At 32.2% G+C, this 19,012-nt stretch overlaps 1 protein-coding gene across 2 annotated transcripts in view; it reads left to right on the top strand.

Moving 5' to 3' along the window:
* LOC118186174 (DDB1- and CUL4-associated factor 11) overlaps nucleotides 1-11,692 on the top strand; it is a 137,344-nt gene extending 125,652 nt beyond the window's left edge. For both annotated transcript variants that reach the window (XM_035356233.2, XM_035356235.2), the window contains one exon: nucleotides 8,635-11,692. In XM_035356233.2, coding sequence (XP_035212124.1) covers nucleotides 8,635-8,823 — 189 coding nt within the window. In that variant the 3' untranslated portion in view covers nucleotides 8,824-11,692. The remainder of the gene's footprint in view (nucleotides 1-8,634) is intronic.
* The last annotated feature ends 7,320 nt before the right edge of the window (nucleotides 11,693-19,012 follow it).

Here is a 19,012-nt window from a genome sequence, read left to right as displayed (position 1 = left end):
GTGATATTTTATAGTGGCGACCAAAATGAAAGGAGATATAGTCAAACCGAAAACTATGCGACACATTTGCATAATCTTAAAGGAGTTATTATTTTCATTAAACCTAATAAATTTTAGAAATTGTCTATCACCTTTAGCAATTCCTATCATCAAAAAGGCCTCTGAAACATCTCCACAAAACGCTATCTTACGAAAATTTAACATAACGTCTAGTATATTTGGATTAGGTCCCGATTCAAGGCAGTCATTTAACGAATTCATGTCCTCTGTCCTCGAGCTATCATCGTACACAATTCTTACCTTAGTGGTTCTACTAGATCGTATCACTGCTCGGTGCGGCATAAAACATCTTATTCGGACATTGCTCCACAATTCCTTCTAATATTTGGTTCTCAATTATAGTTTTATATCACTGAAAAATCTCCGGAGTTTTACTTAGTTTATTGTGAAGGTTTGCGAATCGTTTCTTAGCTACCTTAAAATCATTTCCCAGACTATTCGGACTGTATTTCCAGATTAAATTTGCCTCGTATCTACCATTTTTAAACTGCGAATTTCTTTCAAACTGGTCTATTATTTCACAGTCAATATCGGAATAATCATCAGAACCATTAATTTCCATATGTTCTAATTCCCCAAAACCTCTTACATCTTTCAACACAATAGTGTTTGTCATTACCGCTAAAGTTTCAGAACAATATTTATTCGTTTTATTTTTCTTGATTCCTGCTGCAACCCAACCAAACACAGAACTGACTGCATACAACCCTTCAGATATTTCAATTCTTTCTGAATAAACTACATTCCAGAATTCATCCCCACCAGTTAATATCTCAACATCTGTGTTATTTTTTCTAGAGCAATCGGCAATCTGCAACCCCAGATGCTCCATGAAGTCTGCAATTTGTTTACTAGGCACACTGATGGGCGCCGAGGAAATAACATCCAAGATCAAACATTAAATTTTTATTTTATTATTTTGTTTCCAATTCTGAATTTTGATTTTAACAACTAGATAGGAATGATTCATTGCCTTGGTCGCACCAAATGAATAAACGGAGAGTCTTTAATAACGGTTTTAAATAGTCGGCCAGTTTTTTTCGTTATAAAGGATCTGTGACTGCCTTGATCAAGAATTAACATAGTTAATTTTGATTTATATTTAGAACAAGCATAAACTGTACAAGTTTGTAATAATATTTCCCTGGCATTACAGTCATTATCACATTGAGGAACAGAAGCAATCAATTTTAAGTTTTGAACTTTATTTCTTTCCTCAGAATTCAAAGTCAGAGATTCATTTTCATTTTCGGAATAACCTTGTTCTGACCTTTTGATTACAGGGGATTTATTAGAACAAATCGATTCATTATGATATTTAGTTTATGTTTCCGCCACATTTATGGCATTTAGTTTTATTTCTACACTTTTTTGATGCGTGAAATTTTATAAAACAGGAATAGCAGCGGTTTTCAGATCTTATTTTCTTTAATTTATGAGAAACATTGAATTCATTTAAATGACTAGTGCAAATTATCACAGAAGATGCATTTTCGGTTAACTGCAGTATGCAATGTAGCCATGGGTGAATTTTTTATATATTTTCTAGTTTCTTATTTTGATTGATCGACTCACGGAGGCACAGAATTTTTCCTTTCATTTAATACTAGTTTTGAAACTTCCCTGCATTCTATTTCCATTTTAATAAATTGTGTTAATTCCGAAACTTCAACTTTATCTTTCAATCCTCTTTGCCGATTAAATTCCAAAACTAAATCGTCCAGAATTAATTTTAATAATATTGGAATTAGTAAATGTCCATATGAGCCAGAAGTTACCTCTAAAGCTTCCAAATTATGAATTGACACTTCTAATTCGTCATACAATTTACATAAATTTTAACGGCTTCTAAATTAAGAATTTTATTCATGAATGAATTAATGATCAGGTCTTTTTGACCGTATCTGTCTTTCAGTGATGCTACACATTTATTATAATTACTTTTTGTTAATTCAAAGCCTGAAACAACATTCAAAGCTTGTCCTGTTAAGAATGTTTTTAAGTAAGCAAATTTTTGTATTTTTGAGAGCATTTTGTTTTTATCAATCAAATTTTCGAAACTATTCCAAAATTCATTCCATTGTTTGGGGGTCTGTCCAAAATTTATCAATCATTAATTTTTGTCATTTCAGTGTTTGTACTTCCACTAGAACTGGAACTTACTTGCAAAATTCCATTACCACTAAACTGGTTTAAATCAGATCTTTGGAAATTCCGCATCTAGAAACTGCTTAATTTGACTACAAGCAATTATACACAGGGGAGTCAACTGAAAACCATAAAAGTAAAAATAAAAATCCGCATATGGTGCCAGTGAGCTGTAAATTGGCATGCCTGTTTACGATAGTATGCCGGATGTCTCCTAGGTGGCAGCAGCCGGCAGATGCACAAACACCGGCGCAACAACAGTTCCAAAATGGCAGCCCCACTAGCCACATGCACCAGCGAGGAGCAGTGTTCTGTGATACGGTTTTTGCGAAGTGAAGGTGTGAAACCAATTGACATTTTTAGGCGAATGAAGGTTCAGTATGGAGATGCGTGTTTGTCACAGCCACAAATCTATGAATGGTGCCGGAAATTTGCAAATGGTGTTAAGTCTGTGGCCGATGCTCCACGTCCCGGCCAGGCTCGGCGCGTAGTGACTCCAGAGACCATTTCAGCCGTTGAAGCCATCATTTTGGAAAACCACTGTGTGACAATAGACGAAATTGCAGCATGTGTACACATGAGTCATGGATCGGCACATCATATTGTGCATGATGTTCTCCAGTTTCATAAGGTGTCTGCAAGATGGGTGCCCCGACAACTGACGCCTGAACTGAAACAATGACGTGTTGATGTGTGCGAAGACCTTTTGTGGTATGCTGAATGTGATGGTAATGCCTTCCTGTCACGAATCGTCACTGGTTACGAAACATGGATGCATTACCATCAGCCTGAAACAAAGCGAGCGAGCAAGGAGTGGCGCCACTCCTTATCACCGAAACCCATAAAGTTTCGGACACAGACATCTGCAGGGAAGGTTATGCTGACCCTCTTTTGGGACGAAAAGGGCATCATCTTGGAACACTACATGCCACGAGGAACCTCTGTGACGAGTGCTACGTACTCAGACCTCCTAAAAAATCATCTTTGGCCTGCCATCAAAACGAAATGACGTAGATTGCTGTCAGCCAGTGTGCTGCTGCAACACGACAATGCACGGCCCCATATGGCACTTGCAACGTTTGCGACCATCACAGACCTGAAATTTTAATACCTCCCACATCCCCCTTACTTGCCAGACCTCGCAGTGAGCGATTTCCATCTGTTTGGTCCGCTCAAAGAAGCAATGTGTGGCAGGAAGTTCCACTCCGATGAGGTACGCATTGCGGTGCACGAGTGGTTGCGCCGTCGCCCAAAAGACTTTTTTTCTGCAGGTATTCAGGCTCTTCTGAAGCGCTGGCGGACTTGCATTGAACAAGGAGGGGACTATGTTGAAAAGTGATTTACTTCTGTGCCCTGTATGACCAATAAATAATATTTAAAAAAATAATTATGGTTTTCATTTGACTCCCCTCGTACATTTGTCATTGTATTCTTTGTTTAAACTATAATCTTCTTCAATTAAGTTAACATCGATTAACTCTTGTATTTCATCATCAAGCGTTCTCAAATTATTTTTCTTTTTGGTTAATAATTCAAACAATTCCCGTAATTCTTTAATCAAATTTTCCTCCCCTTCAATTTTTAATTTATCTTCAATCACTTTAATTAACCTTGTAACAGACGATCTCAATGTGGAATATTTACGTTTCAATTTGTCTAACTTAGCTTCCTTTTTTATTTATTTATTTATTTATTTATTTATTTAAATACACCCACACAGCAATAATAGATACTTACTAATTTACTACAAATAATCACTAAATAATTAATTTAAGATTTCCCTACCTTTATTTGGAATTCCATTGTTCCTTGAATATGAACTTTCCATTCTTAAATCCAACCACTCAGATCGAACACACAAAATCTTCTCAAAGTCTTATATTTTCGCTGCATGCACTATCTAAATTGTTTACATTTTTAAATCGGGTGATGGTGGTTCACAAAGTTTTAAATCTTTTACATTTTTAACAATATTTTAATTCATTATATACAGAGCGTATTCTTAGGCCGCTGCCTTCAACATAAAACTTTATTCTCTCACAACAAAGTGAGCAACAGCACCCTCTAGCCTTTTCTTCTTTCAAATTATTTAACACATGTACATAATTTTTAATATTCAAAAATTGAAATGTTCACGAAAGAAGCTTGAATGATAGGTTTTAGGAAGAAACCTATGGGAAGTTTTGTGAGCAAACACAATAAGTAAACTTTCAAAACATATAATGGAAAACTGAAATTTAAGCACGAAATAATTTTAATGAAAGGTTTTTCTATATTATTTTAAGTATTAGTGATTATTTATTATTTAAATTTAGTAAGATCCTTGCACTGATGCTTGCTGCAAAGAGATATATGTCAGGCTCCAGTTTAGTTAACATTAGTCCCAAGTCTTCAGTTTTCTCGCAAAGACATGCCATCGCTGCTTTTATATTAAATAAAGTTTTAATTGGCTCATCACTTTGCATTTCTGCGAGTTCTTCTTGATCCTGCATTTGAAACATCAGCCAAATCTGCTAACATTGGCTGCATCATCTAAGAAGGGAAATCATTTTTACTTCCTTGTACAAAGTAAAAAGGAAGTATTGTAATCGCGAAAAGCTTCAGGCAGCATATTTCAACGAAAATATACACTTTGACCGCTTTCGAATGCAATTTAACGATGTTTTTGCCTAATATCTATACGTAAGGTCAAAATAAAAGACTCTTTTCCTCCAAAAAAACTAAAAAACTGCTTTAAAATGAATTCTGAAGAGAATTTTTCGTGGCGTATGTACGTACGAACGTACGCATCTCGCATGAATCAAAAACGAGTAGCCTCAGAACGTTGAAATTTTGTATATAAGACTACTATAACATGTAGATGTGCACCTCGTATTTTGGTTTCAATCGGCCGCGCCAAACGTATATAAATATATTTATAAATATATCCACTCTGTTACCCGGCTCAGTGATCTCAGTTTCTTTACTCTTATATGTTTTAAATTGTACATTTTTTGCTTTAGAAATGATTGAATTATGTTGTTTTTATCTTCCGGTTAAAGTTTTTATGCCTTTCGTAATTCTGGAAGCAATATTTGTACAATTATCAACAGTTTAAAAGCTGTTTAAGTGTGGTTAAGTTTTAAATAACATGGCAGGCATATTTGTTTACATTTGAAACACCAGAATTGTAGATTTGTTGCCAATCTAGAGACACTAAGCTTCGCAGCACAAAAATAATGCCTTCTTTTATTATTGCGAATTAAATCATGCTTAATCCTTTCTGGAATTTTTTTGAGGAAATAAGTATTTAAGATTTACTTCGTAATTTTTAATACAGATATTTTGAGTTTTTATGTATTTTTGCCTTGTCGCGAAGTGAAATCTGAATTAATTGAATGAGAAATACTCAATCGTCTGAGAAAAACTGTCGTTTTGTTTGCTTAATTTCTTTTATACATCGTTCTAGCTTTGTTACAGTATTTGAATAGAACATGTGGCAACGATTAGATAATTCTTTAAATAATATAAATTTTGTGCATTCTGAGTTATAATATGAACGAAATATAATACTGTTAAGTGAACCTAGCGCCAGAGTGTTGCTATGGTAAACAAAGTTAATTTTAAAGAACGCATTTATTCTATTGTGGTTTATGTGCTGTCGGCGAAGTAGGTTTAATTCAATCTAATAAGTTAAATGAAATGCAAGAAAAAATGCGTATAATTTAATATTCCATACAAGGAAGGCGTGGTGTACACATCAGATTTTTTTTTTTTTTTTCAAATCAGAAAATCTTTCTTTTAAGTCCGCCAATAAAATTTTCAGAGGATCAACAATAACATGTATATAGTGGTATCAGTCGCTTTACATTTTTTAGAGCCAATGAAACTCTTCAAAATTTTGTTGTAAATATATGCCTGACATAATTCAATAAAGGTAATGAAACCAAATATCTTTGCTTTTGCATCGATAAGAGTTTTACTTGCTTCTTCAAGTTGTTTATTTAATATATTTAGTTTTTCAAAGGTATCGACTAAATAACTCACAAATGCCTTACCATCAACCATTAACAGATTTTCATTTAAGGTTTGTCACTTAGAAAGTAGCTAAGAGTGTCATATAGTTCTATAAATCTTTTCAAGCAGTTCTCTTTCGACAGCCATCTTACTTCAGTGTGAAGTATAAGTCTCGTATACTCTTTATTTTGTTCTTCACAAAATAACTAGAAGAGACGTTAACATTTGGCATTAGCTTTAATAGCATTGATTCATTTTATAACTGAATATAGTACTTCATTTAGAACAGGCGAAATGTTTTTAGCTACTATGTTTTTCCCTGTGAATAACACAGTGCACAAAAAGCATTTCTGGATTCTCATCTTTCATCAATTTTAAGCAACTCTTTTTCTTCATCACATTAGGAGCACCATCTGCAGTACCAGATGTTATATTTTTGACATCTAAGTAATTTTTTAGCTTTTTATAAATATCTTTGAAGGTAGTGGTATGACTTTCTCAGATTTAGGGATGAGTAATGAAATTTGATAACTAGCCTCCAAGAGTATGATAACAGCTGCATTATGAGCAAGTAAATAGACTCTAATGTTATTCTTTTCTCAAAATTTTTCTTTAAAGTTTGAAAATAAATAAAATCTGAATTAATATGAGAATTGTGTTTCGTCTTCAAATGGGCCTCAAAATGACCTTGTTTCATTGATTCGTTGGTTAGGCATTGTTGGCATAAAAGATAAAAAGGTGACTGTTCATTTTATATAGCAGGTATGAAACCCAAATTTTAAATATTCCTCCGAATATTGGCGAACTTTTTTCTTGCTTGCAGCACTCATTTCACTAAGGGCTGAAATAAATAAACATTAAATCAATTAAAAACTTCTTCACTCCACTAAATATAAACAAAGTTGAAAGCAGCTGCTGTTGCATTCAGTGGAAGAATAATATATCTGTTGCCATTTCTACAGTGAAAGAAATAGGAATTTGCTGTGTGACATGTGCAAAAAAAAACATCTAGAAAGTGTAATGGCTCAGCTAGTTAAATGCCCTTTAAAAGCATTTAAATGTCCATGTCTGCAGTGAACATTCTTTAAGAAATATTTAAAATGCACCACAATTAAAAAACTTTTTTATGTATGCACTTACATTATTCTTTATTTCTGGGAACAAAAAATAAAATTTCAAAAAATTTTGACTTGTTGAATAAAATTTGGAAATTTGAATGTTCCTTGTCCCCTTAAACTATTGATGAGTCCATTTTCGAATTTCCCAAATTGCCCCCTGTGAGGCGTGGCCCCTATGTTGGGAAACACTGGTGTATCAGAAACTCTAAAGATATAATGTTTTTAAATATTTTGTGATTTTGCTGTTGAACTGAATTTTATGTGGCATAAGTGCAAAGAACATTATATTTAATAAAAGTTAACATCAAAAAATGCTTTTGCAGCTGAGGATGGTGGTTCGGTAAAAACATCGAAACTAGTCCTGTGAAAATTTGAAAATATGGCACTTATTTTTGTTGTTTGACTTCTGAATATAAATATATGCCAACATATAACACTACATCAACACTAAGCATATGCTGCTATGCAGATTTAAAAAATGTTTGTGATTTTGTTATGGAACTATATGTGGCACAAAGAAAACGATGCTTAATAATAAGCTAAAAGGACACAAAAAATTCAGCTGAAATGAGTGCAACAGTAGACTAGTAGACTGCGAGGTCAGCGAAAGTGTAAAAAACCTTAATAAACTCTTCTGGACAAATATTAAAATCTGAATCGTTTTTGTTTTCACACAATATATTTGGTAATGCAAGTAATAAAGTTTTTGGTTTTTTTTAGTTGGTTATAGCAAAGCACAGTAGAGACCACTTGCTTTGCTCAGCCTAAGGGTAGGGATGCCTTCATGGAGGACTTTCTAAGGAAAACTTGCTCATATACACCTTACATATGGAAAAAACCACGAAAATACCCATGCAGCCAGCCTGTTTGCCTGGAATCAAACCCAGGTCAGAGCTACCAGTGTTCAGCAATTTTACCACTCAGCTGCTGGTGGGTCGCAAGTAATAAAGAAATTCATGCAACTGTTGACAATATCTGACTAGTCTAACTGAGCATAGCCAAACAACCAAGGCAGTTTTTCAATTATATGAGCGGCTAGACTATTGTCACAGTCACTTCTCCAACCTAATTACGTACAGTGCTGAATCGGGCAAAAAATGTTTTCTCTTTTATGAGGTGCTAGTTAGTTCTCGCGGAACCCATAACAACATTTCTCAAAAACCTGGTTGGAAGATGCTGCTTAATAGCTATTATTAATGTGTATAATGAAATATCAGTTGTCAGTTTACTGGTAGCTATTATGTATATGAAAAAACTGTTGAATATTTGCATAAAATTGTGAACATTTTTGTAGCTGAATTTCTAATTTTAGTGGGATGGAACAGTTTTCAAGTGGACTTATAATAAAACTGAAATTGATTCTGATTCAGAAGAGCTTTCAAATGTTTACACACAAGTTAGAGAGAATGATGTATCTGGCTCATCTGGTCTTCGCAGGTCCCAACGTTTAGCTGACCAACAAAGAAAAAGACAAGAATTAGAAATGTTAGATGCATGTTGAGTGCAAATGTATAAATTTTTAGTCCCAACAGATCCAGATTTCTAACACAGTTTGAAAACCTGATGTGATAACTACTTACGGTAGGAAACATCAGACAGTTTTTTAGAGTATTTGTATGAAATAGAACATTATGATGCTTTTTTTTTTTTTTTTTTTTTTTTTTTTTCTTTCTTTCTTTCTCTCATTTGCTATATTTTAGTAAGAACAGTGTGTGTTTATTTCTAAATCTGATAATATATTTAATTGCTCTTAGGCAGTTTTGTGTGATTTTTTATGATGTATAGAATAATTTTTTACTTTAAAGAAACAAATTATGAAAATTATTAATGAAAAGATTAATAGTTTGTGTTATATGTTAAAAACTACAACAAAAACTTTTTTCAAAATAAGAAATTAGCAGGCTGGAAATATTTTCAACATTTGGTGGCATTTTTACATCAGTTTCTGTGAAACATACTTAACTTTCTGTATTATTCCTGAATAAAAATTTAAAATAATCTTTGTAGTTTTATATGCCTCTACTGTAATGAGCAGCTATTTAATTTCTTAACAGCATTAATGAAAATTTTGTTTTAAGATTTTGTACAAATACAGGTCTCTCTCACTTAATGAAAATTTATTCTGCAGTGTTTTACTGTTAAGGACTTGCATTAGTATCTACATTCTTTTAATGAAAGAAGTTTTAAAAGAATATTTGTAAAAGGGGAAGGAAAAGGTAAAAATAGCATTAGCTAGTAAATCAAAGAAATCCAAAGAGGATTTTGCATTTACAAAAATATTATGTTTCACAATATTTGATTATGTATTTCTTTTTTTTCTTTTTCCTGTGCTGCTAGAGTAATGTCAGACCACACCCTAGAATACAGTAATCAAACGTTTTCTCATTCCTTTTGTGGAAAGTGACTCTAGACTGAGGAAATACTTTTTCTATTTAATTAAAAAATATGTGTTTATCATATAATTACTTTAGTATACATTAATGTAGATTTTGATTTTTTTTTAAGTGGTCTATTTTAATTTGTTAGTTTGTGTAATTTAGGGCAAGTTAGGTTTTGGACCTGGAAATATTAAAGCGTTTTCTGATATAAATTAATTAGAAATTCTTTTTGGCTTTCTGCCATTTCAGCTTTTGAAAGGTTTCATTGGCATAGGAATATTGTATCTTTGAAAAGTGGGGAAAACCTGTACGAAGGAGATCTATAAAAAGACATTGCTATTTTTCATTTATTTTAAAATAAAAATAAAAGATATTTAGTACATTTTAGATGCTCTTTGCCATATATTTGTTTTAATACAGTATTTCTTTGTAATACAATTTTTTTTTTTTTTTTTTTTAATGGTAACAAACAATTTGTTAATTTGTTACAATACTACACTGTGCCTTTGTCACTTACTCATGATTTTTTACTTTTGTTAGAATATTGTTACAAGCATGGTGCTTGTTGTATATGTATTTGTTGCAATATGTACTGCTTTGAAAGCATTTTCATACCAAATTTTTAAGATAATCATCATATATATATGTGTGTGTAATGTATATACATATATTATTAAAGGATCGCTTTATTTGCTATAAAGATATTTTTATGTAAAGGAAAACATCAAATTTTGGAATTTAGGAAAGAACATACTGTCAATATGTAAACTTTCATTAAACATGAAGCAAGTGTACTTTTTAAAATATAAAACAGTTGTAATACAAGTTGTTTATTTGGAAAACTATGCAAGAATGTTGTTTCATGAAATCCCTTTACTAAAGAAATATTTTGTATTATATAATTCAGTTTGAGTTGAAAAGTTTGTGTATATTCATATGATTATATATTCTTATAATTGTACTGCATAGAAGCTGAAAGTAATGCAATTGCCTTTGAATAATTTATCATATGCGTAAATTTTAACCTTTTAGTTATTCGATTAAATTTTTATTTTATATATATATACATATATATTAGAGAAGTTAATTGTTTATGTGAAATGTATTTCTCTAGAATCCATTTGATTGATAAGAATACTTAAATTTGCATAGTTTTTTTTTTTATAAAATCGTAAAGGGGGGAGAAAAGAAAGAATGTCAGCAGTTGCTATTAGGGTGTAATAATTACTCAGTTTTGTTCTAATTATATCATTTATTCATAAATCTTAATTAATAGTATTAATCAACTCTAGAGAGTTGTAATAATGTTTATTACTGATAACCAACATAAATTACTGCAACTAAACTAACCTAATGCATTATTATGCTAGAAGGATATTGTTGTTATATTTTTAATACATGGGATGCCAGATGCTTTCTTTCTTTTGTTGTTGTTGTTATTTTATGACTTTTAAATTAAAACTTACATTTAATAAGATACTTTAGTTTTATATTACCAAGTTAATGTTCCTTTAAATTTTTAATACAGCCTTTAGTAAATTATATATTGTTCTGTGTTCATAGGTTTTATTTCATGTTGAGTAATTAATTTTCTTAATCCTATAAAACTGACAGTGGTTATAATTCATGTACAATTTTTGCTTGCATTTTTTTAGACCCAAGTGAAACTTTCGACACCATAGAAACAAAAATTAGATAATCAGCCAAAAGAGGCTTCCTAATATTAAAATAACAAGTAAAGGCTGAAAGAAATTGATGCTGCATAAGTACTGTCAAAAAAATGTTTTCATGCAGTCAAAAGAATAATTTACATAAATGTCATAAAATGTTCTCTGTACAAACGTCATTGATTAAAATAATTGACATAAAATTCAATTGCTAATGTAATAAAGGTTCTTTATTTAATGAAATGTTTATTTGCTTAATGCACCATATAAATGTAATTTATTTGGAGAAAAAGATCATATAAATAAATATTTTTCTATAAGAGAAGTATTGCATAATATATAATTGTGTAAAGGAATTTAATTTTCTTTTAGTACAGATAGAGTATTTTATTTAATGAAAATTTTCCTTTGATATAAACTTGTACTAAATTAATATACTTGCGATGATGTAGTCAAGAAACCTTTGTGCATATTGGTAGTGTGCTGTTGCATGGAGAATTTGATGATTCTTCCTATAGCTTACTTGAATTTTCCTTTGCAGTTTCTCCTACAAAGTCCTTTATAAGGACATCCTGAACTTTGGATAGATAGCAATAGTATAGTTTGTCATGTTTGATTAAACAAACTAGAAATTTAAATGAAAGGATCTTTGGAGACATGTGTGATAAATACTTTGGCTTCCAAAAATAAAGGAAAAATCACAAAAATGGTGATAACTCGTCCAAATATAAGCCAATCCATATAAAATTTGAATATGTTGTCAAATAAGAGTTGTTGAGTAAAACTGCAAATTAGTGGCTTTGCAATCAGAATGCATCATCTGCGAGGAGCATAAAATGGCATGTTTGAGAAAAAGGCCTGCAAATTTCATTGTGATAAAGAAATCTGGGTTAGCCTTTTTTTTTTTTTTTTTTTTTCTGTTCTTCAGGCATCATTTGCCTGAAGAACTGTGATGAAAAGCAGTTGGGAGACTAGTGGCTGAACAGAAGTAGCCAGATGGCTAAATGTGAGTCCTTTTGTGGATCATAGACTTTGGCAACAATTTTTAACCACAGATTTGGCATCCAAGAGGTTCTTCCAAGGACAGTCAACCACTACGGCGAGCACCGATGACCAATATTTGTTTTTATGCTCACGAAGGAATAGAACTGCATCTCCGACTCAACTCAGATCCTCCCTTGCTGCAGCCACCAGAAGGTTGGTTTCTATGTCAACTGTGCATAGAAGAATTCTTGAAGAAGGTTTGTATGTGAGGTGAACAGCCATTTCTGTGCTGCTCGCATCACGTCATAGAAAGGAACAACATTCGTGAAGGAGATGCATGTCTGGATGGCAAAAGATTATCACAATGGCAGATGATTGCTTTCTGTTACTATGAGCAAAACACCATAGATCACTGACATTTGATTTTTCGTGGTGTCTATACATATGTACGTACATATGTATCTTGCATAACTTAAAAATGAGTAGCCTCAGAACATTGAAATTTTGTATATAGGACTGCTATAACATGTGTAAATATGCATATACATTTTTTGTTGCTAAAACTCAATAATAAATTATAAAGAAATTTTGCTTACCTGTCAGACGCCTTCTCGCCTTTTGTCATTTTCTCTAGATTTTATTTGACGACACAATAAATACATTTACAATAAATGGAAGCACATATAAACTTTAGTTAGTGTTTCGCGTTCGTGTTATATCTTTCTCAGTCATCAAGGTTCTGCACTAGTCCAAGGAATTCAAATGCACACTGTGCCATCTGGTGCAGTACAGTTTCTACAACATATGGATGTGCACCTCGTATTTTGATTGCAATCGGCTACACCAAACATATATAAATGTATATATATTTATATATATATATCCGCTCTGTTACCCGACTCAGTGATCTCGGTTTCTTTACTGCTATATATTTGTAAATTGTGCCGTTTTTGCTTTTAAAAATGATTGAATTATGTTGTTCTTATCTTCCGGTTAAGGTTTTTATGCCTTTAGGAAATCTGCAAGCAATATTTGTAGAATTATCAACAATTTAAAAGCTATTTAAGTGTTGTTAAGCCTAATTTTTAAATAACATAGTGGACATATTTGTTTACATTTGAAACAGCAGAACAATAGATTTGTTGCCAATCTAGAGAGACTAAGCTTCACAACAACAAAGATAACGCCTTCATTTATTATTGTGAATTAAATCATGCTTAATCCTTTCTGGAATTTTTCAAGGAAATAAATGTTTAAGATATCTTCAAAAATTTTAATATAGATACTTTGAGTTTTTATGTATTTTTGCTTTGTTGCGAAGTGAGAAATGAATTGATTGAATGAGAAATACTGAATCATCTGTGAAAAACTGTTTCTTTTTTGTTTTGTTTGCTTTATTTCTTTTATAAATTGTTCTAGATTTATTATAGTATTTGAATAGAACATGTGGCAATGATTAGATAATTGTTCAAATGATATAAATTTTGTGGATTCTGAGTTATAATGTGAACGAAATATAGCACTGTTAAGTGAACCTAGCACCATAGTGTCACTACAGTAAAGAAATATAGTAAATTTTAAAGCATGCATTTATTCTATTGTGGTTTATCCGCTATCGACAAAGTAGATTTAATTCAATCCAATAAGTATAAATGCAAGAAAAAATCCGTATAATTTAATATTTCGTACAAGAAAGTCATGGTGTACACATCAGATTTTTTTTTACAATATTATCATAATACAAATAGTTGCACATAAAAACAGTTAAACTTAGAATGTGACTACAAGTTTAAAAAAAATGGTTTATTAGAATATGTTTTATTATTTTTGTATTACTTTTAATTTTACAAATATAAACAAGTTTTCTGAAACAGAATTACAAATTATAATTCCATGATAGTTGTATTTTAATTAATGTGATAGCTATTTTTTATGCAATGAGGATTTTTATTATCTGGCGTGAAATTTCTTAATTCTTAAATCGTCTCAGTCCAAAAACATTCAACCTATTTCTTGTTTTCTGTAATAAATTATTGACTGGAATTCAGCCTGCTTCTATAAGGTAAGAAGAGGGAAAAGTCATTAATGTTGTTCGGTAACAACTTCTGTTTTGGGATATTTCTGTCAGATGACTTACGTTTCAAAACTTAGAATGCACATGTGTTTTGAGTGCTTGAACATCCTCCTTCAAAGCAATCAGTTTATCTTACCTCATAATATCAAGATAAATATTTCGCAGTTGAGTGGTTCTATGAACCATGTTAGCAAATTCAATTTCACTGTTTTGGAAGCGAACATTAAAAATTTTCTTTTAAATTCTGCAAGTGTCTTGAAGAAGTTTTGCATTCTGCGGGTTTTCCCCTGCACTTAGCCTTTTCATATAGCACCTTTTATATAAAACAGTTATATATATATTTTAAATTCCCCTTTATTTATTTTGATTTTTTCCTTACTACATGATTTATATGAATAAACAACAATTTTACAATATTCATATATTTTTATAATAATCAATTACATCTTCATTATGCCGATCCTGTTGCTGGTACATATTCAACTGTCGACCCTTTGATCACCATTGGACCCCTTTTTAAAATTTCCTTATCCCCTATGGAAATGTTTGATTTAGTATTATACTTGACTGCAAGTTTAACACTTGCGGTAGAAAATGGTTTTGTAACCTGATCTATTGAAAATGACAAAACTTATTTTGCTATTTGTTTGCAATATACGTATTTGAGATTAAACAGGTTTTGTAAGTAGTAATTATAAGCTTGTTACAAACATTAGTTTTAAAGATCTCCTCACGCTCCCCTCCTTTCTTGTGTGGGCTTTATTGTGTATGTAACATTCAAATTACGTTTCCTTATTTCATAATTTAATATATTTTGGAATAATTGAGAAGCCCAGTAATAGAACTGTTGAGAAGCAAAGTAAGAGGTGTTAATTGTCAGGCATCAAAGATATCAGCATTATCAGTTCAAATTATGTTTCCTTATTTCATAATTTAATATATTTTGGAATAATTGAGAAGCCCAGTAATAGAACTGTTTGAGAAGCAAAGTAAGAGGTGTTAATTGGCCGGCGTCAAAGATATCAACATTACCAGTTACTCATCAAATGTAGCAAAGTATTTTTCTGATAGAGAGATAGTGGCAGTTTTCAGTGAAAAAAAAGAAGGCTTATCAAGATAACTTGCTAAAGATAACGTTAGATGTCTTCCATGACGAGCAACGAGGTAAAATGTCTCGTCTATCCTCAACATGTGTGCCGTCACGGCTTAGGGAGGGGCTGGTTGGGAGGCCTTGTTATCTTCAGGGGGCATAATTTTATTATTTGCCCCCTGAAGATAATTCTGAGATAATTTTATTTTAAGTACCTTCGACCTATTTTAAGTAAGTACCTAGTCTTCGATACCGGAGATCATCCACCAATCAAGCAACACCCAAGACGTCTACCGATTTGTAAACAGGAAGAGGTACGAACACTTTTAAAGGATATGGAAGAAGGCGATGTCATCGAGCCTTCAGCGAGTCCATGGGCATCTCCCATCGCCCTCGTCAGAAAGAAAGACGGCTCAACAAGATTTTGCGTTGACTATCGCCGATTGAATGAGGTTGCGATGAAAGACAGTTACCCTCTTCCTAGGATTGAAGACATTCTGGACACTCTTTCTGGAAGCAAGTGGTTCTCAACACTTGATTTAAAGAGTGGGTGTTGGCAGGTAGAAATACATCCTGATGACCGAGAAAAGACATCATTTACTACGGGACAAGGCCTTTGGCAGTTCAAGGTGATGCCATTTGGACTCTGCAATGCGCTAGTTACATTCGAACGCATAATGGAGACTGTTTTGAAAGGTCTTTCCTGCAAGGCGTCTGATATACCTAGACGATATCATCATCGTCGGAAATACTTTTGAAGAACATTTAGAAAATCTTAGAAAGGTGCTTCTTCAGTTTTCCGTGCTTCATATAGACCTCAAAATTGAAAATTTCATAAATGGAAATGCCATTATAAAAATCCTGATTTTTTTCAGAGCTAAAGCGATAGTTTGTAGAAATATGTAGCTCATAATTTAAAGGTTCGTGTATAAGCCCGCCCACTGTATAACAAATTTGGGGAAAAAATTCCAGGAGGAAAATGATTGAAGTTAACTTCCTTGATCTATTGAATTGAAATATCGTTTGAATTACAAAAGTATGATGATAATAGACTGCCAAATGTTGTAATTTATGCTAACTTTAATGCTTTTGTACACATTTCTGTTAATAATTTTTCTTTGAGTATGAGAAACATTTTATTTCTGTCATTATCCTTTAATTTTGATGACCAGTGTAGTAAACCTTAGATTCTTTAACGAAGTGAATAAGCGAACGCTCTAAACAAGCTAAGGTATGAACAGCACATGAGAATTAAACAGTGAAGATTAAATCCAACTGTAAAGCTGTACATATATATTGAAGGCGATAAAAATAAACGAAATTAAATAATAAATAAGTAATATTTAATAAAGATTAAGCAAAGGGGGATAAATTATTAGCCAAAGGGCGTTAGTCCAGAAAGGCTATTAATTTCGTTTTCGCATTTTGCCTTGATTCACTTTTCAAACTGTTGCCACGAAATATTATCGTCATGTATTATAGTTAAAGAAACTAAATAATGAAGAATCTGTCTGAATGCATGAATGCTTCTCGCATTATGAATAAAACAACGGTACCTAGAGACACCAGATTTTGAATGACGTAATCTTCCACCGAATATGGACATCTGGAAGCCCTAATTAGTCCAAAGGGAGAATTTGCTCTGAAGGAATATTAATTTCGTTTTGGCATTTTTGCGCTGAAAACTTTAAAATACTGTATCACTTTTCAAATCGTCGCCACCATAAATTATCGACCTGTCTTATATTTAAAGAAATTAAATAATGAAGAATCTGCATAAATGTATGTATGTTTCTCGCATTGTGATAAAAAAACGGTACCTAAAACCATAAAATTTAAATAACGTAATCTTCCATAGAATATGGGCCTGTAGAAGCCCTAATATGAATTTGAAATTTGTTTTATCGATTTTGTAACACTTCAACGAATTTTTGATTAAGAAAACTAAACGATTTCAAAGTGAGCAATGGCAACACTGTACAAAAAAAAAAAAAAAAAAAAAAAAAAATTCAGGCGCGCGAGACTCTGTATCAGAAATTCTAAAGATATGCTTATTTTAAAATTAATTTGTGATATTGCTCTTGAACTGAATTTTATAGTTTCAGATCGTAGAACATAATGTATAATAAATAAAGGTAAGAAACTAAACGTTAAAAAAACGCCCCTTTGGACGTAATTTAAAATCTGAAACCTTTCAGATTTTTTTCTAGTCCAAAGGAGCTTTTTTCCTGAAGGACTATTGTTTTCGTTTTACGATTTTGCGTTGGTTCACTATAAATGTCCGTTTCACTTTTCAAACTGTTGCCACCAAATGTTAGAGTCCTGCATTATATTTGAAGAAATTAAATAATGAAAAATCGTCTCTTGGACCAGTCAACAATGGGCATCTGTTCTCCTCACAGATTAGTCCAAGTTCACACTGGAGAGTGATTCAGAAGTCAGCTGATCTGTAGAGAATTAAGCACCAGATACAATGAATCCGACATTGTGGAAAGATACAGTTACAGAGGTGGTAAATAATAGTTTGGGCTGGGATCTCTCTTGGTGGTCACACTGACCTGCATGTGTTCCATGGAGGAACTTTGGCTGTCGTGAGATATCGAGACGAGTTCCTTGATCAATATGTGCACCTATATGCCACTGCCATTGGTCCTGAATTTCTTCTGATGGACAACAATGCGCGACCGCACCGAGCTCGTGTTGCTTAAGAATATCTTGAGGATCACGGTATGGAGCAGATGGAATGGTGAGCTCAATCCCGATACCTGAATCTGATAAAGCATCTTTGGGAAGGTTGGTGCTTTAAGTCCTCCTCCAAGGTCATTAATTGAGCTTGAACAAGGATTACTCTGTGTCTGGTCGTTGCTTCCTATTTCACTGACCGACAACTTAATTAACAGCATGGAACGTCACTCCAGTCAATATATTGCAGCTAGGGGTGGACACATATCTTAGTAGAATCCCTTTTTGTAATGTAACTACACTATTTTTCCTTAGAAAACTGTGAAATACTGTTTTTCCAAGACTAGATTTCTATGATAAGAGTGCAATTTTTTGTTGTAATTCATGTTTGTGTTGAATTTTAGAAATATTCTTTGTCGCCTTCATTTAAGAACTGTTTAGTGTCCTGTAAATTTCTGGCTTTTATGTTGCTTCATTCTAAAATTAGACACAAAACATGCTGTTCCTTAACTTTTGGAGTTCAGTGTATTTGAAAAAAAAAAAAAGAAAAAGAAAAATACATTTTTCTGTGATTAAAAATAGGAAGAATGTTATATACTAAAAATAATTAAAACTTTCAGTGTTTGCTTAAATGAAAAGTGATCATTTTATGTTTTTGCTCTATTTACTATTGTATTTGAAATCAAAACATTACTTGTATAATAGAAAGTAGTTAATTGACATTTATGCATAATAGAATCTTTCTTTCATTTCCGAAATATTCTTTCAATCAGCAAGTCGCAAGTCATAGAATTAAAGTACCTTACGTTAATTTT

This window comes from Stegodyphus dumicola, chromosome 1 (genome assembly GCF_044657685.1).
Source record: "Stegodyphus dumicola isolate Sdum_Otavi_A_Nest chromosome 1, ASM4465768v1".
Classification (NCBI taxonomy): Eukaryota; Metazoa; Arthropoda; class Arachnida; order Araneae; family Eresidae; genus Stegodyphus; species Stegodyphus dumicola.
Note: the sequence above shows the minus strand (reverse complement) of the source record. Positions and strands in the feature narration are given on the sequence as shown.